The 19463-nt window shown below is 36.5% G+C and overlaps 1 protein-coding gene across 2 annotated transcripts in view; it reads left to right on the top strand.

Moving 5' to 3' along the window:
* The window catches only part of LOC136264399 (uncharacterized), a 28031-nt gene extending 9115 nt beyond the window's left edge, over positions 1–18916 (top strand). The window contains exons 2-4 of one of the 2 annotated variants that reach the window (XM_066059128.1): positions 2607–5255; positions 5336–5464; positions 16252–18916. In XM_066059128.1, the coding sequence (XP_065915200.1) occupies positions 2607–5255; positions 5336–5464; positions 16252–18806 (5333 nt within the window). In that variant the 3' untranslated portion in view covers positions 18807–18916. Of the gene's footprint in view, positions 1–2370; positions 5256–5335; positions 5465–16251 lie in introns of those variants that run through there. The other variant, XM_066059127.1, reaches the window with a different exon arrangement.
* Positions 18917–19463: the final 547 nt, after the last annotated feature.

Raw genomic sequence — 19463 nt, 5'->3', positions numbered from 1 at the left:
CCGAAGAGGATTTTGGATATGTTGTTCTCCAGAAAATTCTGCATCTAATGATACCAATTTTATCTTTATACCATTTTTTTCCGGGTATGGTCATTTTTTAACCTTCAACAACTGCACTATATCACCTGAAAGAGAATTTAATATATATAAACATTTCAAAAATCTAAACCAGAAGCGACTACATCAATCACATGCAAAGTTATGGCCATTTTAGTGAAGACATGTAAGCAAAATAATTTTTTCAACAGAAACTATGAGTGGTCATAACTTAAAGGGAGACCAATAAAATGAGCCAAATTTTCGCGTGAGAAAGTTTGTTGATAGGGTCCATGTTTGTGCCAAATTTCATGGAAAACGAAGGGGTCCGGATTTTTTTTTGTTGATTTAGTATGAAATGACCCGTGTGCTTCACATATTGTGTGGTCACTTCTACCAGTGTGCCTTCCCTTAGCACAAACCTAGATCCACATCTACATAACAGTACAAGGTATCTACAATTGATTCAAAGGTTCCTGCAAAACTTTGTAATTTGTAGTATTCATGAAGGTTGTTTCAATAATCACATTTCCTTGTCCTGCCAGTGTGAGCATTTTAGCTAACATCTGATGGAATCCCCTTTGACTTATTCAGAATCATTTGTAGAGACCCTACATTGTGTTGGATACTCTCCTCTATTATTAAAACTCATGCTGTTAAAAGTGCTATGGTAGCACCTAGAGTTGCTATGTTACTACCACTTAGAGGTGCTGTTTTTTGACTGGAGCAGTCAAAACTTAGCACTTTTAGGTGATACCATAGTAGATCAGTTTTAACAGTCCATTTATTGACATTTGTAATATTAATAACTTCCACTAGCATGTAATTAGCATTTGTCACTTTGTAGTGAATGCAGAGGAGGAATGGTGTGTACATTGAACACTTTACACCATTTATGCATTTTAAAGTTTCAATTGCTTTACCTGGGTGATTTGATAGTCAAAAATTTACTTAGAAGGGTAACATTATGAACTCAGGAAACCACAAGCAATTGTTTATCAATAAACAAATTACTAAAGTAAGTAGTCTTGAATACCATTGCATCGTTTTTACACTTTATTGATATTGATTGGCTGGTTTCAAATGAAAAAAACATTCATTTCATCAAGCTGTCTCAAATTGTCCACTTAAATTTGAAAATTTATGTACATGGTCCAACTTTGTGATTTAGGTGTGCTGGAGGACATGTACCTAAAGCGGTTACTTAGCACTAACTGAATTGTAAAGAACAGGTACTAAATTTAAGATTAGAGTTGTAGATATACTTCACTATATGAATGGGCACTGGTTGGGAGCTCATTGTACTGTTGCAGTACAGCTCAATGTCTGATAGCAATATACTCTGACACGACCTTCTGATTTATAGTGATGACTAAGTATGCAAACAGTAATGAACATAGCCTATACATTAGTGTACACTGCCTGAACTGCAGGTGTGTGAAAAAGTAACTTGAGAGCATCCACCTAAAAACTGATGTGCTATGATAGTATCTAAAAATGCTATGATAACACCTAAATGTGCTAAATTTGACTGCTTCAGTCAGAAAAACAGCACCTCTTTAAGTGCTACCATTATAACACTTTTGTCTTAACAGTGTATAAGTTTAATAATAAAAGGAACAAAGTGTGAGTGTAGTCTCATATATCCATCATTATACACACTTTGGTGGTTGTTATTGATTAAATGTCCTCAGGCATTTTCAGTTTATCAGGTGACACATTGTGGTAGCTATTGATTATTGTCTTCAGGTATTATCTTGCTCCTACAGTTCAGGTAGTGAATACTAATGTACTACAAGGCTCAATACTGTTTCTTTAAAATGATTAATCTATTTGTGTCTCTTGATAAACCGCAAGAAAAAGTACCAGTACTTGAGAGCATGCATCCACACAAGTATAGGCTTCAGGATACAGAGAGTGCAGTTTCATATATCTATAACTGTATATGCATTCTTGTTGGTAGCTATTGAGAAGTTGAGAAGCAGGTGTTATGCTGTACGAAGAAACAGATATTCATTCTTGGATAGGTAATTATCAGTAGAAGAATCTGTATAGAGGCTAGCTATAATCAACTGTAGTTATAGTCAGTTCTAGCTGGTCTTTATTAACTCTCGTTACAAGGACTAGCTGTGTAAATATAAGGAACACTGTGAGTCTTTTTAAATGCCAGAACTGTTGATCAAAAAAGTGCTTCAATATGAACAAGAACAACCCTTGTTTTAGCTATGAGGTTTTGATCCCATACATTTACTCAGGCGCAAACATCTCTACAACATGAAAACATGCTTGTTACAGAACAAAACTATATAGTGGGTGTCAACATTGTGTTCACTTCTTTGATAGTAGTTGTGCCATGGTGACAGGCCAAGTGAACATGAACTGCAAGCCAGACTAGTGAGTTCATTCCAAGGTGCAATCTGATATATAGCTACCACTTGTATGGTTTGGATAACTATAAAATAGTGAATATCTGATGCATGTTTAGTTAACTATGTGTATTGGTTTGTTACTGACAAAGATGGCACTTTGGAGAACTGTTAGAGCCTTATTGCTACTTTTCTTTCTACTAGGTATTGAAGATGCTATAGCAGATGCACCATGTGTATACTTGGTCAATGGTGTTGATACAAACAATGGTCCTAGAGATGGTCAAGGTAGACTTTCATGTTGCACAACTGGAAGCTGTTCCTTTCGCTCTCTTGATGATGCTTTGGGAAATGTCACAACCGATAACATTGTCATCAACATAACCACTGATGGTGTGTTGTCTTCAGTCATGGCCATAGAGAACATTGATGATACCACAATAACAGGACTGAACAATCCTACAGTGTATTGTACTAATACTGGAAGTGTGCAGTTTGTCACTTGTAGTAATGTAACCATCAATGGGATCACTTGGACTGGATGTGGCTTTAATGACTCCATCACTAATCCAGGAATAGGATTTTATAATTCATCAAATGTTGCAGTGCAAGATTGTTCCTTCCGTAACTCAACAGGACAAGCTGTTTTACTATCAAATATGTCAGGTGAAGTGTACATTAACAATTGCCTATTTACACTAAACAATGAGCATAGTGGACATGGTGCTGCTATACACTACTCCTCTGCAGCTGGTGACACACTGCAGCCACTCTTGGTTATTGACAACTGCAATTTCACTTCAAATGGACCAGATGAAAGTGTGGTTTACATTAAAGGTTCAAATAACCAGCCCCTCTTACTACAAGATTCTGTGTTTGAAAGCAATCAAGGTGTACCTGTTCATGTCTCAGAGACTAGCCTACTGGTTAGTGGTACAGCATTGTTCCAACTAAACATGGCAGATAATGGGGGAGGAATTTTCAGTACCGAATCTTTTATAACATTTGATAGCAACTCTAATGTACGTTTCACTGACAACATTGCTAATTTTGATGGAGGTGCCATTTACCTTTCAAATTCTTCCATCTCTTTTGGAGCAAACTTGTCTGCAACGTTTAAAAATAACAGAGCAAGTAAACAAGGCGGAAGCATATTTTCTGACACTCAGTTATTGATTACATTTTCTGATTCACTAGTAATGTTTAGAGATAATATTGCTGATAATGGCAGTGCTGTCTATGGAGCAAGCGATGTTGAAATATCAATTATTGGAAACGCATCAGTAAAATTTAGTGGTAACAATGCAACCAGAGATGGAGGAGCTGTGTACGCAGGAAATGTGGTGGCTATTAGAAGTGATGACCATTCTTCTGTACTGTTTACTGACAATTTTGCTGAAGATAGTGGAGGTGCCATATATGGAGACTTGGGTGCATCCATCTCAAGTAATGGAAGCTCTTGTATAACATTTGATGGTAATACTGCTTTGTACAATGGTGGTGTTCTGTATGGATGCAGTAATGTTAATATCTCTTTTAATGGAAACTCTGTAGTAACATTTAGTAACAATAAAGCACACGACTGTGGTGTTGTTTACATAAAAGAATTTGCTGTTATCACTTTTAATGATGCAGCAGTTGTATTGTTTGATGGTAATACTGCTTTATGCTATGGTGGTGTTCTTTATGGATACAGTTATGTTGATATCTCCTTTAATGGAAACTCAGTAGTAACATTTAGTAACAATAAAGCATACGAAGGTGGTGTTTTTTTCACAGAAAAGTTTGTTGTTATCACATTTAATGATGCATCAGTTGTAACATTTGATGCTAATGCTGCTATATATGATGGAGGTGTCGTTTTCCTTGAACAATATGTTGACATCCACTTTAATGATAATTCGGTAGTGAAATTTAGTAATAATAGTGCAGAAGTTGGGGGAGCTCTTTGTACTACTGAGCTAGCTAGAATCACATATAATGATCATTCAGTAGTAAGCTATGAAGGCAATAGTGCTAGAGTTGGAGCTGCTATTTATGGAGATATAGAACTGTTTATCTCATTCAATGGTGACACAGTGGTAACTTTCACTAATAATAGTGGTGAAGCTGCTGGTTGCATACACACATATAAAGGTAACATAACATTTAATGATAACACAATGGTTATGTTTGACGGCAACAATGTCAATGATACTGGTGGAGCTATTTTGGCAGGTCATTCAATTATATCATTTAATGGTCAATCATCAGTGACATTTGATAACAACAGTGCTGCATTTCATGGAGGAGCAGTAGCAGTTGGGGTTCAATCTATGGTCTTATTTAGTCAGAATTCTTCAGTGATGTTTAGCAATAACACTGCAGAAGGTGGTGGAGCAATTGATTTTTACAACGAATCTAATGCATTTTTTGGTGAAGGTACAATTGTAAAATTTATTAACAATTATGCTATTAAAGGAGGTGCCATACTCTCTGAAGAAGGTAGTAATATTTTATTTGAAAGCTTCTCTTCAGTGACATTTGGACAAAATACAGCTAAATCTGGTGGAGCTATGTTTTCCATTTATTGGTCTTCTATAGTTCTTGCAGAAAGCTCGGACATTGCTTTTATTAAAAACAGTGCTGTAAATGGAGGGGCATTATATTGTAGTGATCACTGCAATACAGTATTTGAAAATGGAAGCTTAGCAACATTTACAAACAACATTGCAGAAATGGGTGGAGCTCTGTATTGTGGTAATGACTCTTTCATACTGTTTGAATCAAACTCATCCACTACTTTCATACGTAACGTTGCTACAGAAAATGCAAACTTATACTCTGGAATGAGCTGTAATGTCACATTTGAAGGTATGTTAATTGTTATGCATTTATATGGTGAAATTTCAGGAAAGAATTCTTATGGCAGCTTTATTCATATTATTGTTTAGGTACTGATGAATGCTTGGCAAATAATAGAGGATGTTCTCAGATATGTAGTAATACTAACAATGGAAACTTTGAGTGTTCATGTTTCAGTGGCTATGCTCTTTCTACACTTGATCAACATGCATGCAATGGTGAGGAGTAATCTAGTTCTGTATATTAGTAATTTCCAACCAAAATCCCAATTTCATGACTTTAACCTAAAACAACCTGTCTGCCTGTGGTGCTTGATGTTACAGAGTTTTAAGCATGCCTATCATTAAGTTGAGTGTATGTAGCTGTTCAGTAATCAGCATTTGATTATATATATCATCAGCATTAGTCAATCAAGATACCAAACATTGTGATAGTTGGTGTGTTCTATCTTTGCTATTGAATTATACTGTATAGGCATGTGATCAGTGATGTGTGTAGCTATTATGGTTTCTGGTAGCACTTATACCACTTTCACACCTCACTTCAAAGGGATGGGAAGTGACTTAGCACTGCTATCAGTGCTCAGGAATGCATTTACAAGAAATGGAGGTAGTAGCTATAGCCATACAAGTTATATCACTTGTATATACTACCTCCTATTCTCATTAATGCATTCCAAGAATTCTCCGATTTCTGTGATGAAACCGGCTGTGCGATCTCCTCTGTTTTAATAATAGTGACATTTCACAGGATTGATAGTGGGTTTTAGTTTTGTAAAGTGAGCTAAAGCATAGATATGTTCATAGATATGTTGTGGACTTTGAGAAGAAGATAGTTTGTTGTTTTACTGAATGAAGAAGGTCACAGGATAGTTTATATTGCTGTTGTGATTGTGTTCTAGTCACTGGGTGCAGGTCTTAATTGATTTGGCCATTAGTGTAAACATATTCACTACGTACTTTAGTTTATTCTTATTGCTGTTTTGACACCTGGCACTATGTCAAATGCTTGTAGTAACTGGGCGTGGTGTTTAATTGTCTAGGCCATTATCGCAGCTGTAAATATATTCACTGCATTAGTTTATTCATGGCTAGTATATTAAGTAATTTATAGTGCACTTAAGCTTCATTATGAGCTGTTCAGCTTTCATTATGAGCTGTTCAGCTCGAATTTGGGCTTCCTGTGTTTAATTGCATACCCACAATCGATGTGATTTACACTCTTCATGTCGATAAACTTACCTGATTCGGCCTCTCAGCAGCGCCTTGTCGTTGCTATTACAACGTTATCTACAGTCAAAATTCACATGGTTCCATATAAATACACTCGCAAATATAGGCACCAGTCTATAATGCTGGCACAATTTGGAGCACAATAGGTGCTTGAAGCACGAAGCATATAAATGCTAGCATAATGGACAGATTTTTGCCATACTGTAACTGTGATTGTTATCAGTGGAAAAGATTGACATACTTTGCTGCTCTATTTATAACCTTAATTGTGTATACTTTCCTATACATTCTCTTCCCATACAAAAAGAATTATAGTGGTGTAGCCTTATTAGTAATTCTACTGATATAATGAACCAATGAGCTACATGCATAATTTAAACAGTTGACATAGCTAATAAGCTGCTAACTGAATTATTTTCAAATGGTCACTTGAACCATATTTCTCACAACCAAAAAGTTGTTGTTATCCATATGCAGAAAGTGCAAAACTGTTAGTCAGGCATGAAATTTGAGGTAAATAGTTTGAGCATATTTGTGAGCATAATAAGTAAATCTTTTGAGCACTGCAGCATAGCATAATATTATAGGTAAAATGAAAAGCATAATAGGCTAGTGCTTACTTGCGAAACATTCTTGCACTTTCTCACACTTGCAGGTGAGTCGAATATAATATTAGTTGTAACATATGGCCACTTGTGATTTGTCTGAAATATACGCACTTGCACTTGGGTTGTGCCCTCGTGCTCGTGCGTATGTTTTTGGCAAATCACTCGTGCCCATGTTACAACTACTGCATAATTATATGCAGCTGTGTTGTAAGTAAGTGTGCATAAAGTCAAGAAGGCAACAACACTGTTGCTCTGGCATGACTGTGGTTAAAATCATAGGATTCCCATAGAACATGTAAACTTGAATAGATTGGATAACATGTGAATACATATTAACACACATACATGTATATACATTTTTGTGTTCATTGCCACCAAAATGGCTGCGCTACTCAGATCAATGGCTACTTATTGGCAAAGTGAACCAACAAGAACCAAATTTGCTTCAAAGTGGATGTTATGATCACAATATGCATTTAAAAATAGGTCATGGACATAGAAAACAACATTGGAAGGAAATTTTATTCCCAAAAGGATAACAGATTTTCAGTGAAAAGGTAATCATGAGATGACTGAACAAAGTGCCATATTTCAGTTCATTTAAGAAGTACTTTTATCAGTCATTCTTGACTCAATATTTACACATATACTTCTTCCAACTTAACTTCTAAGGTTTCTTTTGTGGTTGGGGAGCTTTCTAAGGTAGTGTTTAGGTGAGCGTTCTATTAGGATTTTGGCATAAAACATACTCAAGTAGATTGCATTATTGAATTTTTTTTTTGTTTAGTAACTTCTTCCTACCATGAACCATGGTAGTGGTCTATAATAGAGATCATCTATCAAGCACAATAGTTGTATGAAGGTAATAACGTTAGCAATTTATAAGTTTAATTTTTCTATAAAGCCCTTCATGTTTATGATAATAAATAATTGAAAGTTAAATTGTTACATTATAAACAAGTGGTAAAAAACTTTGGCGAATATTATTTCAATCGCCAAAGTTTTTTCTGCCAATTTTTTCAACAGAGGGGTTTCGTCACACTTTTTTACTGCCAAAGTATTTTACTATACAGTATGCATGTAATCATGTGAGCAAATTTTTGTACACTAAAAGTAGTCTGTATGTGAGAAATAAAAGCCATATAGAGCTTGTATTAAGCTTCTTGACAGGTAAGCTTTGTGGTTACTTTGTGCGAGTTTACAATACAGGTGAAGTGAATTTACAAGGACATGGGAAAGGCCTTTCCTAATGGGTTCTGTGGGTGTCAAATAGTCAAAAAAACAACAATGTAACTGGCCTTGTAGCAGCGGAGTTATGACACACGTTAAGCACAAGAATTTATATTAATTACCTATTTTTGATTTCTAAATTGATACTTTATCTGGCTTTATGGGATTATGGAGAACTTTACAATTTCCAGTACTATATAAATTATTCTCTTTCATTGTTGCCCTTTGCCCTCTGTTTCATTCAGTAAGCTCTTCATCACATGATGATGTCTCCAATTTCCCTGTAGACTAATATTAAACCATTGGGGTTGGGTGGGGTTCACCACGCCATTAAATTATACTTACGCTTTAGATTGGCACCTAGTTTTCAATGAAACCTTTCCAAGTTGCTGTATACAAATCTTATATGAGCTCATGTGAGTGTGTTGTACCTCCTCTGGCCTCATAGGCTACCAGGTACAACAAATCACTTTGAGTTGAAAGGGGGCATGTACCTTACCTACATGAATGAAAATCAAGAGAAGCTTTGAGGATTTGCCAGGAGAATTTGCATGAGAAAACACTATAGATAAACTATAAAACAGTTAACAAAAGATACTTATGTGCAGTATTAGTGGTTAAAAATGGTTTGTTTGAAGTACACTTCCTTAGCAGTGCATAGCAATATAATTACAATTTTTTCATCAATTACAAAATACAAATAAGTAACTCAAAACTTATGTATCTAGCTATGTAGCATTGCAACAACTAATTAATTTAACAAATATTAGCACAGTACGTACATTGTTGATTAATTCCAGCTAGCTACACGGTACTTGGTTTTTAGAAGTAGCACAACAGCCAAAGTTTTTACTGTACGGTACGTAAGGGTCTTAGTAAGGATAAAATGACAAGGTGTCAACTCATCAGTTAAGTAGTGTAGTAATTGTAATAGGTAGCTAGCGTTGTTGTTGTCAGTGTTGGGAGTAACGCGTTACAAAAGTAACGCGTTACGTAATATTATTACTTTTGTGGTAACAAAGTAATATAACGAAATACGCTATGAAAACAGGTAATATAACGCAAGATACTTTACTTACAAACGTAACGCGTTACCTAAGTAATATAATTACTGTAACGAGTCTAATATGATGTAATATTATTACTAAAAGTAACAAAGTTACTGATCTCGTTAGTAATCCTCTGAGTAACCCCTAACCACAACGAAGTAATGAGGCCTACTGAATGAAGCTTATTCACTAGCTTCTTACTTATAACCAAGATTTGCACATTGTCCAACAACACAATCATGTCACGTGATAAGGTGGTAGTTTCACACGTGACAGCTTAAGGCTGTTGGCACAAAGTAATATAATATGTAATATTATTACAGTTACTTTATTTTATGGGTAATATGTAACTGTAACTAAATAGTTCAGTTGTAAGTAATATGTAATATGTAACTAGTTACTTTTACAAAGTAACTTGGTTGTTGTAGCAGTACTTTTGTAGCTACTGATCTAATGACGTGCTAGCAAAGGCGTGCTTGTCTGTCTCCTGCGATTCCGAAAACGACCGTATTTGCTTTTCAGTGAGCTCCATTAGCAGAGGTTATCGTGTATATCAAAATATTTGGCCAAATCCATCATGAGACGATGAACTAACTGATGTGCAAACAGGAAGCCGGTTGAAAATGCTATCCCAAGGAGTGCTTACAACTGTGGGACACATTCCTAGGAAGATCAAGGTCTCCAAAGTCAGCTCGATCTTTATTGCGTGGTGGCATGAGCTGACCTTCATCTCAAGTAGTTACTCAATGCAAGTCTCGATGTGCTCGTGTGATCATCTAAAATAATTCAAAGCGGAAAAAAAAAATATTGGCGAATTGAACGCTATTCGCCAAATTCGTCAAAGTTTTTCACCGCCAAAGTTTTTTACTATACGGTACATAATTATATACATACACATACACATTTTTTGGAAAACAATTTCAGAAAATCAGGAATGTACCACAGCCACAGCTGTGGGCATGTGCCTGGTTTACAAAGATCCAAGAATCTGCACTGGAAAGCATCCTTTAACTCAAAATAACCCTTTGATGGTTCTCTGCAAAGAATATAGTTCCACTAGTGAATAACAAAACAGTATGTGTATTCTTGACAACACCAAGTGTACAGTAGCATAGCTATATGGTAGTGTTGTATTGATTCCTACTTTTTAGGCAAAACCGATATCCTATATTTTTTTACCCTATTTTACGGATAGTTAACTGATACCCGATTGTAGGTCTCTAAAAGTTACACTCGTGCTTACTCCACTAAAAGTACAGCTGGAAAAGCCAATGCTGTGAGGTTGTACACTTACAAAGTTGCTAGTCAGACAAGTGGGCTAGGGCTTCAACCATCATTGTTTACTGTTGTGGTTACCACAATACATAAACAAATTACCTAAGTACATATCAGAGCCTTTGTAGTTGGAAAAGGCGGATACGGTCGGACACGGACACGAACATTTTCAAAAAGCACTTTTAACATTTTTATTTTTCATATTTTACAGCAGTCTTCGCTTCCAGACCCAGGTATCGATCTTGTCATAGTGCTTATCCATATATAAGTGCATGTGCGAAGAATAGACTAGCACTCTAAAGACCATATAGTGTTATATATGTGCTCTAGAAATCTAATTCAGAGTCAAAGAGATTAATCTAGCATGTCCCAACCTAATCTCGTAGCTTGAAACTCTCAACACTCGGTATAAGCGTCTGTGCCTTATACTAAAAGGCGTAAAATTGTGGATTTGGCCTGCTAAGCTAAGTTGCATGGGGCTTACAAACTAATCTCTACAACTATATAACTCTGTATTAGACTTTACAGCATGTGTACACCACTATATGGTCTTTGGCATATTGTGGAGTGCTGGTCTAGTCATTCGCATGTGCACTTATAAATGGATAAGCGCTATGACAAGATCGATGCCTGAGTCTGGAAGCGAAGACTGCTGTAAAAAACAGCATTAGGTATGAAAAATTACTGTTATATAAATGTAACAGTGCTTTTTGAAAATGTCCGTGTCCGCGTCCGACTGTATCCGCCTTTTCCAACTACCTTTTGACACCAGCCCTCCAGTGGTACTGCAACTGCTGAAGCTAATAATCTGTTAGCCACAGCCCATTACAACTGATTTCCGATCAGGGTAAAAACAGCTATTTATTGGTTTCTACCGATTACCGATCCGATAATCGGTCAACTCTAATATAGGGATCATGAAGGTTTGGACTTTCCTCCAGCACAATGGCAAGGTGTATATGTGACCATATTTTGGAAAACCATCCTTTTCCAATATGCAAAAGTTGTAGGAAAAACTTGATTGATTTTTTTAAATATTTTGCACATTTGGATAAACCTTCTTGCTGTGAAGTTTCACACCCCAAAACTTCTTTCTCCTAGGAGATATGGACGATTACATCTAATATCAGACCATATATAGTAGTAATTTCACATTCATGCATGCATGGGAGAGCAATTAACTTACTATTTGGTTGACTTGTTGGAATGGCTAAAGCTAAGTCTTTAGACAACAATAAGGATTGAGCAACTTGATGTAAGAATGGAAAAATCACATAACTCAATGCTTTTCTATAAAAGTTACTTTATAATCCATTAAGACAGTAAATTGGCGGTATCTCTTAAATGCTTAATAAAGATATCAAGCTAAAATTTTAGCACAAAATGGTACCTCATTTCAGCTATTAAAGAGAAAATCATCAAACAAGTCACCAGAACTTTCAATGAACAGTAGGCAGAGATAAGCTGAAGAGCTTTCAAGAAAAAGTCAAAAAAATGGCTGACACTGAGAAGAACTATGATGCACCGTTTGATTAGTCATAAGTTGTTCAGTTGCATAGAGTACAAACCTCCTGTAATGACATTAGTGTATAAGACTCCAAGAATAACCTGCCTGAGTGAGTTGTGCTAGTTCTCAATGTGTGTGCATAGTGTATTTATGGGTCTGCATGACTCACTGCTTACAACAAACATAACTGTTATCAGTCATACCAATACACTACCCTGGTGAGCTACTTACTGCCAAATGCTGGATCTGCTTCTGGTCTTCTACCAAATAGATCTAGATGTTTTCTCCCTATGCTTCTATTTTTAGGCATGGGCTTATTATACTTTTAGAATTATTTATCATGCATATACATAAGCAAATAGTGCTCTTAAAATTTGTATTTTGACTACTGTGTGCATGATCTCTATTTGAGTACTACACTGCATATGTGCCTGTGAATGTGCTGTATTAAGAATTTTGACTGTTCCATTAGAGTGTCTTGGTCCTTTAATGCTACTGTGTGTGCCTGCATGTGCATTTAGAGTGTTCTGATCTGTTATTGCATAAATGAAAAATGTGATCAGTTTATTATAGTGATGTCAAATATGCTACCCGTTACACTTGCACTATTTTCAGTTCTCATTTTAGATATGCCCCAAATTGTGAAAGCGTAATTGGCACAAGATTTGGTTATAGTTTCAATGCTTACTTCTATGCATAGGTGGCAGAAAGGGGGGGCTAGGGGGCTAAAGCCCCCCCTCAGAATGATATCAAACGAAATTATCTTTCTTGGAGTGGGGCTGAAAACCGTGATAAAGATCGAGATACTCTAATAGAGCAGTTACTCTAATAAAGTAGTCAGTGTGTAGCGAGCTATGTAAGGATTTTTATGTAGTTTATCAGCTAGAAATGGTAGCTGGTGAGGTGGAAAGCTCTTGTCAGTTGGCCATGACCTTTTTTTTTTTTTTTTGGTCTCACCTTACCAAACTATAGAAATAAGTCTGGGTCAGCTCAGCGGAGCCCCCCCTCATATCAACTACTTCCTCTGCCGCTGCTTCTATGCACAGATTGGTAGATTGAACTGTCAGTTTTCACCCAGTGTGACTGTGGCACTGTGGTCATAATTCTCTTACAACTAGCTACGATGAAGTGCTCTTTCCATGTTCCCTTTGTTTGTGGTAAGAAACATAGCATCCGATGCTTGTGATAATGATTCCTTTATGCACTAATGTACAACATGATTAAGTTTACCGAGATTCGTGCTTGTAACTTTAGAGTAAAAATTGAGTCATCATTACAGTATGCAGTGATTTTCAGCTTTTATAATATGGTGGCAAAATTGTGAGTTGTATATACTTTGTCTTTTCTTGTGATATTCGGTTTAAGGTAGGTTTTACTCAGCCTCACTTAGAGTGATGTCCACATATTTATCATTGAATGCTACCTCAGCTGCAGATTTCCAGAATGACTCTATTGCATTGCAAGCCTCTGGAAAAGAAGCTGATGATTTGCTACAACTATTGTGGTGATTGGTTTCATTGTTGTTGCGTTGGGTTAAGTGCATTAGCTAAGAATTTACATAGATCAATTCATTTGTCCATCCTGCACCTGCAAACCACCTCCTCAAACTTTTCTATAGATTTTTCTCCAGCACATGAACCTAACATTTAGTGTAGTAATTTGGATGGACCCACAGTGTAAGAAACTTGTCGATTGATACAGGGAGGCTGTTCACTGGAAGAGAAATTTATTTGGCTTGTTTTTTAACCAGCTTTTACTTTTGCCTTTAACTGACCAGACATTTCTATACTTTTGCTGAAGGATCCTGTGCTTGACTGCTGGTATGTTATTTCTGATTCTAATTCTTCACAAGTCGAATGGTAAACTAATGAACAAAGTTGTCCTTGCTAACATTCAGCAATGTGTGGTGGCTGGGGATATGGTGTTTGAAGGATGTACTATAGAGACTCATCTCTCTTTCCATGCCATTCACAGTTCTCTCACTTTCTCACATATAATATTTAGAGGTATATAACTTCTCTCCATTTACTCAGTGACACTGCTATGTCGGTTTCCTTAGATAATGTATTGTCATCTGGTAAATCAGTATGGCAATTCTCTGGGAAAACATCCAACTAACTGCTCAGTTGTTGTAAAGGCTGTTTTACTATCAAATTCTCTGTCAGTTGACATGCCTATCATCTTGAAGAAATTGATGCAGCATTGATTTGAAGGTGTACAGGTACTCATGCCCCTTCTGGTCTAGCTGCATGCTTGTGAATGGAGGTGACTGTGTTCATCTCTTGTAGCAGTCTTAAATGATTTGTGTTCTGCTATTGCAGCTGCTACTTGTTGACAGCATGTATCTTGATATTGATATTAATCCTGGTTGTCAGTATCTTGATATTGATCCTAGTTGTCAGTATCTTGATATTGATCCTAGTTGTCAGTATCTTGATATTGATCCTAGTTGTCAGTATCTTGATATTGATCCTAGTTGTCAGTCTGCCTTCATGGCATGCAGACGAATTGGCCTTGGTAAATGGAGAATAATGCAGCTTTCAGTTGCATTTGAAAATTGTGTGGTGTACAAAGTGGAGTATGTATTGCATGCATGCACACACAAAATTTTAAATGTTTTGTCAGTTGAGTTGCTGACATCAGGAACCAATGAGGAGTTGTAAAGGTAGTTTTGTGAAGGACTGTATTAGAGATGTATATTATCTATGTTGAAACTTAGTCTATTAAAGCAGCACGTACATAACAGAAGTTTATATGGAGCTGAAATCTGCAGTGGTCCCCAGGAGTAGTAGCACATAGAATTGTTAACCAGGAGGTCCAGGGTTCTATTCCTGCTCATATTAACAACTTTTTTTCTTCTCAGTTCCACTTTTTTGTGATACTTTTATTGTACACTTGCTCACCAGTTTGGTGCCATGATTCACATACGTACAAAATAAAACACTCATCATCTGACTAACTCACAAAGTTTATTGAAAGCTTCTACATGTCACTACAGGGCATTGAAGGTCATGACATAGCTAGATGCAATCTATTTCAATCCACAGAACAAACATTTCAGCTGGTATAGTGCCTCCTTGAAGTTGTTGTGGTATAGGTTGCGAGTTACAATATCACCTGTGGCATAAAATCATTTGAATTGGTACATACGTTTTCTAATGTTCATAGCATCTTGGTAATACATCAATGTGTTGGAAAATTATAGCACATTTGACAAGTAGCACATTTGACAGGCATGGGCAGGCAACATGGATGTATGTTTGATCGTCTGTGTGTTTGTCCCATGTGTTCTATTAGAGTAAGTCCATTTTCTACTTCAGCCTGCATATAAGGAAGTATACACCTGTGTGTTTTGCTTGCAATATAGGTATTAATATATTTTCGCATTAATTTATTTAATATGGAATATTATTGTTTTCATACAATACAGAAATTAAAACTGTGTAACATGGACCTGCACATGTGTTCTACTTCATAGCTATAATCTTGCTATAATTGTATACAGTATTATAAACTTTACAAAAGGGCGGCCAATCAAATCATCCACTTTATTATGCCTCAGTTACTGGTTAGGCATTAAACCTACAGATTGCCTTCTACTTGACAAACTGAGTATCCATGAAGTGAATTATTGTTATTATTTTGTTGATTTTTAAGGTATGATAACTCTACTGGTATACAAAAGCTTCTTTGCAGTCAGTTCACCTTATTTTGATATCAACCCTTTAAATTGTTCAGCAACTTGTACTTTCTGGGGCTTGCCTTTTTTTCAACCAAGTTGTTTTTGGTTGGGAATTATATACTATATAGTGCTTAAGACTTTGATGTTGATGTTGCTCCAGTACAATTACAGTGGTCTCTCCATTATCTGGCCCTAGGTGTGTTCAGATAATGAAATAGTTCAGATAAAGAAAGTCCATACATTTATATACATACAGAACTCAGTTAAAATACTTTAATAGAACATTCACTTTAGGTAAAAAGAACAATCACTTCTACAGTTTAGATAACAGAATGATGGCCGGATAATAGGACTAGTGTAGTTGAAATAAAAGTGTACTCTAATTTTATTATGACTACACATTCATTTTTGATTTTTCATAGATGTTGATGAGTGTTTAACTGATAATGGAGGATGTCAACAAAACTGTACCAACACTGAAGGCTCACATTTGTGCTCCTGTTCAATTGGATACACTCTTAACTCAGACCAGTTGTCTTGTGATGACATTGATGAGTGCACTATTGGTTTTCCATGCCCTGGTGACTGTGTTAACACAAATGGTTCATATCTGTGTACATGTGGTGGAGACCAAACATATAATGCAACCATTAACAGATGCGTCTCTCCAGACTTTTGTGCCAGTAATCCCTGTGAACAGCTTTGTGATAGTGGTACCACCTCTTTTCAGTGTTCTTGTTACCCAGGCTACAACTTATCATCTAATGGTACTAACTGCTTTGACAATGATGAATGCTCAATTGAAAATGGAGGATGCCAGCAAAATTGTACCAACACTGAAGGTTCGTATGTGTGTTCATGCTCAATTGGATACACTCTTAACTCAGACCAATTGTCTTGTGATGACATTGATGAATGTGCTGTTGATTTTCCATGCCCTGGTGACTGTGTTAACACAAATGGTTCATATCTGTGTACATGTGGTGGAGACCAAACATATAATGCAACCATTAACAGATGTGTCTCTCCAGACTTTTGTGCCAGTAATCCCTGTGAACAGCTTTGTGATAGTGGTACCACCTCTTTTCAGTGTTCTTGTTACCCAGGCTACAACTTATCATCAAACGGTGCTAACTGCTTTGACAATGATGAATGTTCAATTGAAAATGGAGGATGCCAACAAAATTGTACCAATACTGAAGGTTCGTATGTGTGTTCGTGCTCAATTGGATACGCTCTTAACTCAGACCAATTGTCTTGTGATGACATTGATGAATGTGCTATTGATTTTCCATGCCCTGGTGACTGTGTTAACACAAATGGTTCATATCTGTGTACATGTGGTGGAGACCAAACATATAATGCAACCATTAACAGATGTGTCTCTCCAGATTTTTGTGCCAGTAATCCCTGTGAACAGCTTTGTGATAGTGGTACCACCTCTTTCCAATGTTCTTGTTACCCAGGCTACAACTTATCATCTAATGGTACTAACTGCTATGACAATGATGAATGCTCAATTGATAATGGAGGATGCCAGCAAAATTGTACCAACACTGAAGGTTCGTATGTGTGTTCGTGCTCAATTGGATACGCTCTTAACTCAGACCAATTGTCTTGTGATGACATTGATGAATGTGCTGTTGATTTTCCATGCCCTGGTGACTGTGTTAACACAAATGGTTCATATCTGTGTACATGTGGTGGAGACCAAACATATAATACAACCATTAACAGATGCGTCTCTCCAGACTTTTGTGCCAGTAATCCCTGTGAACAGCTTTGTGATAGTGGTACCACCTCTTTTCAGTGTTCTTGTTACCCAGGCTACAACTTATCATCAAACGGTGCTAACTGCTTTGACAATGATGAATGCTCAATTGATAATGGAGGATGCCAGCAAAATTGTACCAATACTGAAGGTTCGTATGTGTGTTCATGCTCAATTGGATACACTCTTAACTCAGACCAATTGTTTTGTGATGACATTGATGAATGTGCTGTTGATTTTCCATGCCCTGGTGACTGTGTTAACACAAATGGTTCATATCTATGTACATGTGGTGGAGACCAAACATATAATGCAACCATTAACAGATGCGTCTCTCCAGACTTTTGTGCCAGTAATCCCTGTGAACAGCTTTGTGATAGTGGTACCACCTCTTTTCAGTGTTCTTGTTACCCAGGCTACAACTTATCATCTAATGGTACTAACTGCTATGACAATGATGAATGCTTAATTGATAATGGAGGATGCCAGCAAAATTGTACCAACACTGAAGGTTCGTATGTGTGTTCGTGCTCAATTGGATACACTCTTAACTCAGACCAATTGTCTTGTGATGACATTGATGAATGTGCTGTTGATTTTCCATGCCCTGGTGACTGTGTTAACACAAATGGTTCATATCTGTGTACATGTGGTGGAGACCAAATATATAATGCAACCATTAACAGATGTGTCTCTCCAGATTTTTGTGCCAGTAATCCCTGTGAACAGCTTTGTGATAGTGGTACCACCTCTTTCCAATGTTCTTGTTACCCAGGATACAACTTATCATCTAATGGTACTAACTGCTTTGATGTTGATGAGTGCCAATCAAGCAATGGAGGTTGTAGTCATTTGTGTATCAACCAGCCAGGATCTTTTCGATGTTCTTGTAATTCCAGTTTTGCTCTAGATAGAAATGGTCGCACCTGTAGTCGTGTACTGCTGTTAGGGTCAGTGTCATCAGATGATGAGTCAACTGCTACTATATCAGTATCTGTTGTTTTAGGTATAATTATTATTGCTCTGCTAATAATTTTGGTAATAGCATTTTCATGGTATTATTTTACATCAAAACAAAGGAGTCAAGTACAACGTACAGAAAGTCCAGAACTACATGTAAATCCATCTCAAGATCAAGAGCTTCAGACTGTTGCAGGGAGTCATTCATTCACAATTACCCTTAAACACACAGAAGATGCAGTTTGATTGAAGGCAACAGTTCGAAGTGATATAATCACACAAACACACACACATCTTTGGTATAGTATAATAGTTACACATTTTTTTTTGTAGCTGTATTATTTTATGACAATGCTTCTGCTAAAGTTTTAAATGTTTAATTGAAATAATAATTAGCTATTTTTATAGGAGTATCAGGTGATCCTTTGATTTAAAGCTGGTTTGAACACATGAAAGACAGGCCTATTATGCTGGCATAATTTTGAGCATAATAGGTGCTTTAAAACATCAAGCATATAATGCCAGCATAATTGATTTTGTGATATATTATTATGTTGTTCGTGAAAAATGCATGCCATGGGAGAAGATTGACATCAATTTATATAGTCTAGCATAACCAGACCACTATTTTCCCACCATATTCCTCCCAAACACACACATACGGAGTAGACAAGTATTAGTGGTCTATGTGACACTATACCCTCAATAACTCTAATAGAGCAATCAAATAAACGATTGACATTTGAGCATAAGTTACTTAATAAACAATTTTGTCACTGGCTAACTTTTAAGAAATCACTCCCAAACTGTTCATCCTAATGTATGGATGCTGAGCAAATGTTTGAGTACAATAGGCAGAATTTTTTAACACTGCAGCATAGCATATACATAATAGGTAAATTA

Source organism: Dysidea avara, chromosome 8 (assembly GCF_963678975.1).
Source record: "Dysidea avara chromosome 8, odDysAvar1.4, whole genome shotgun sequence".
NCBI classification, from domain to species: Eukaryota; Metazoa; Porifera; class Demospongiae; order Dictyoceratida; family Dysideidae; genus Dysidea; species Dysidea avara.
The sequence above is the reverse complement of the archived record's forward strand: the minus strand, read 5'-3'. Positions and strand labels throughout refer to the sequence as shown.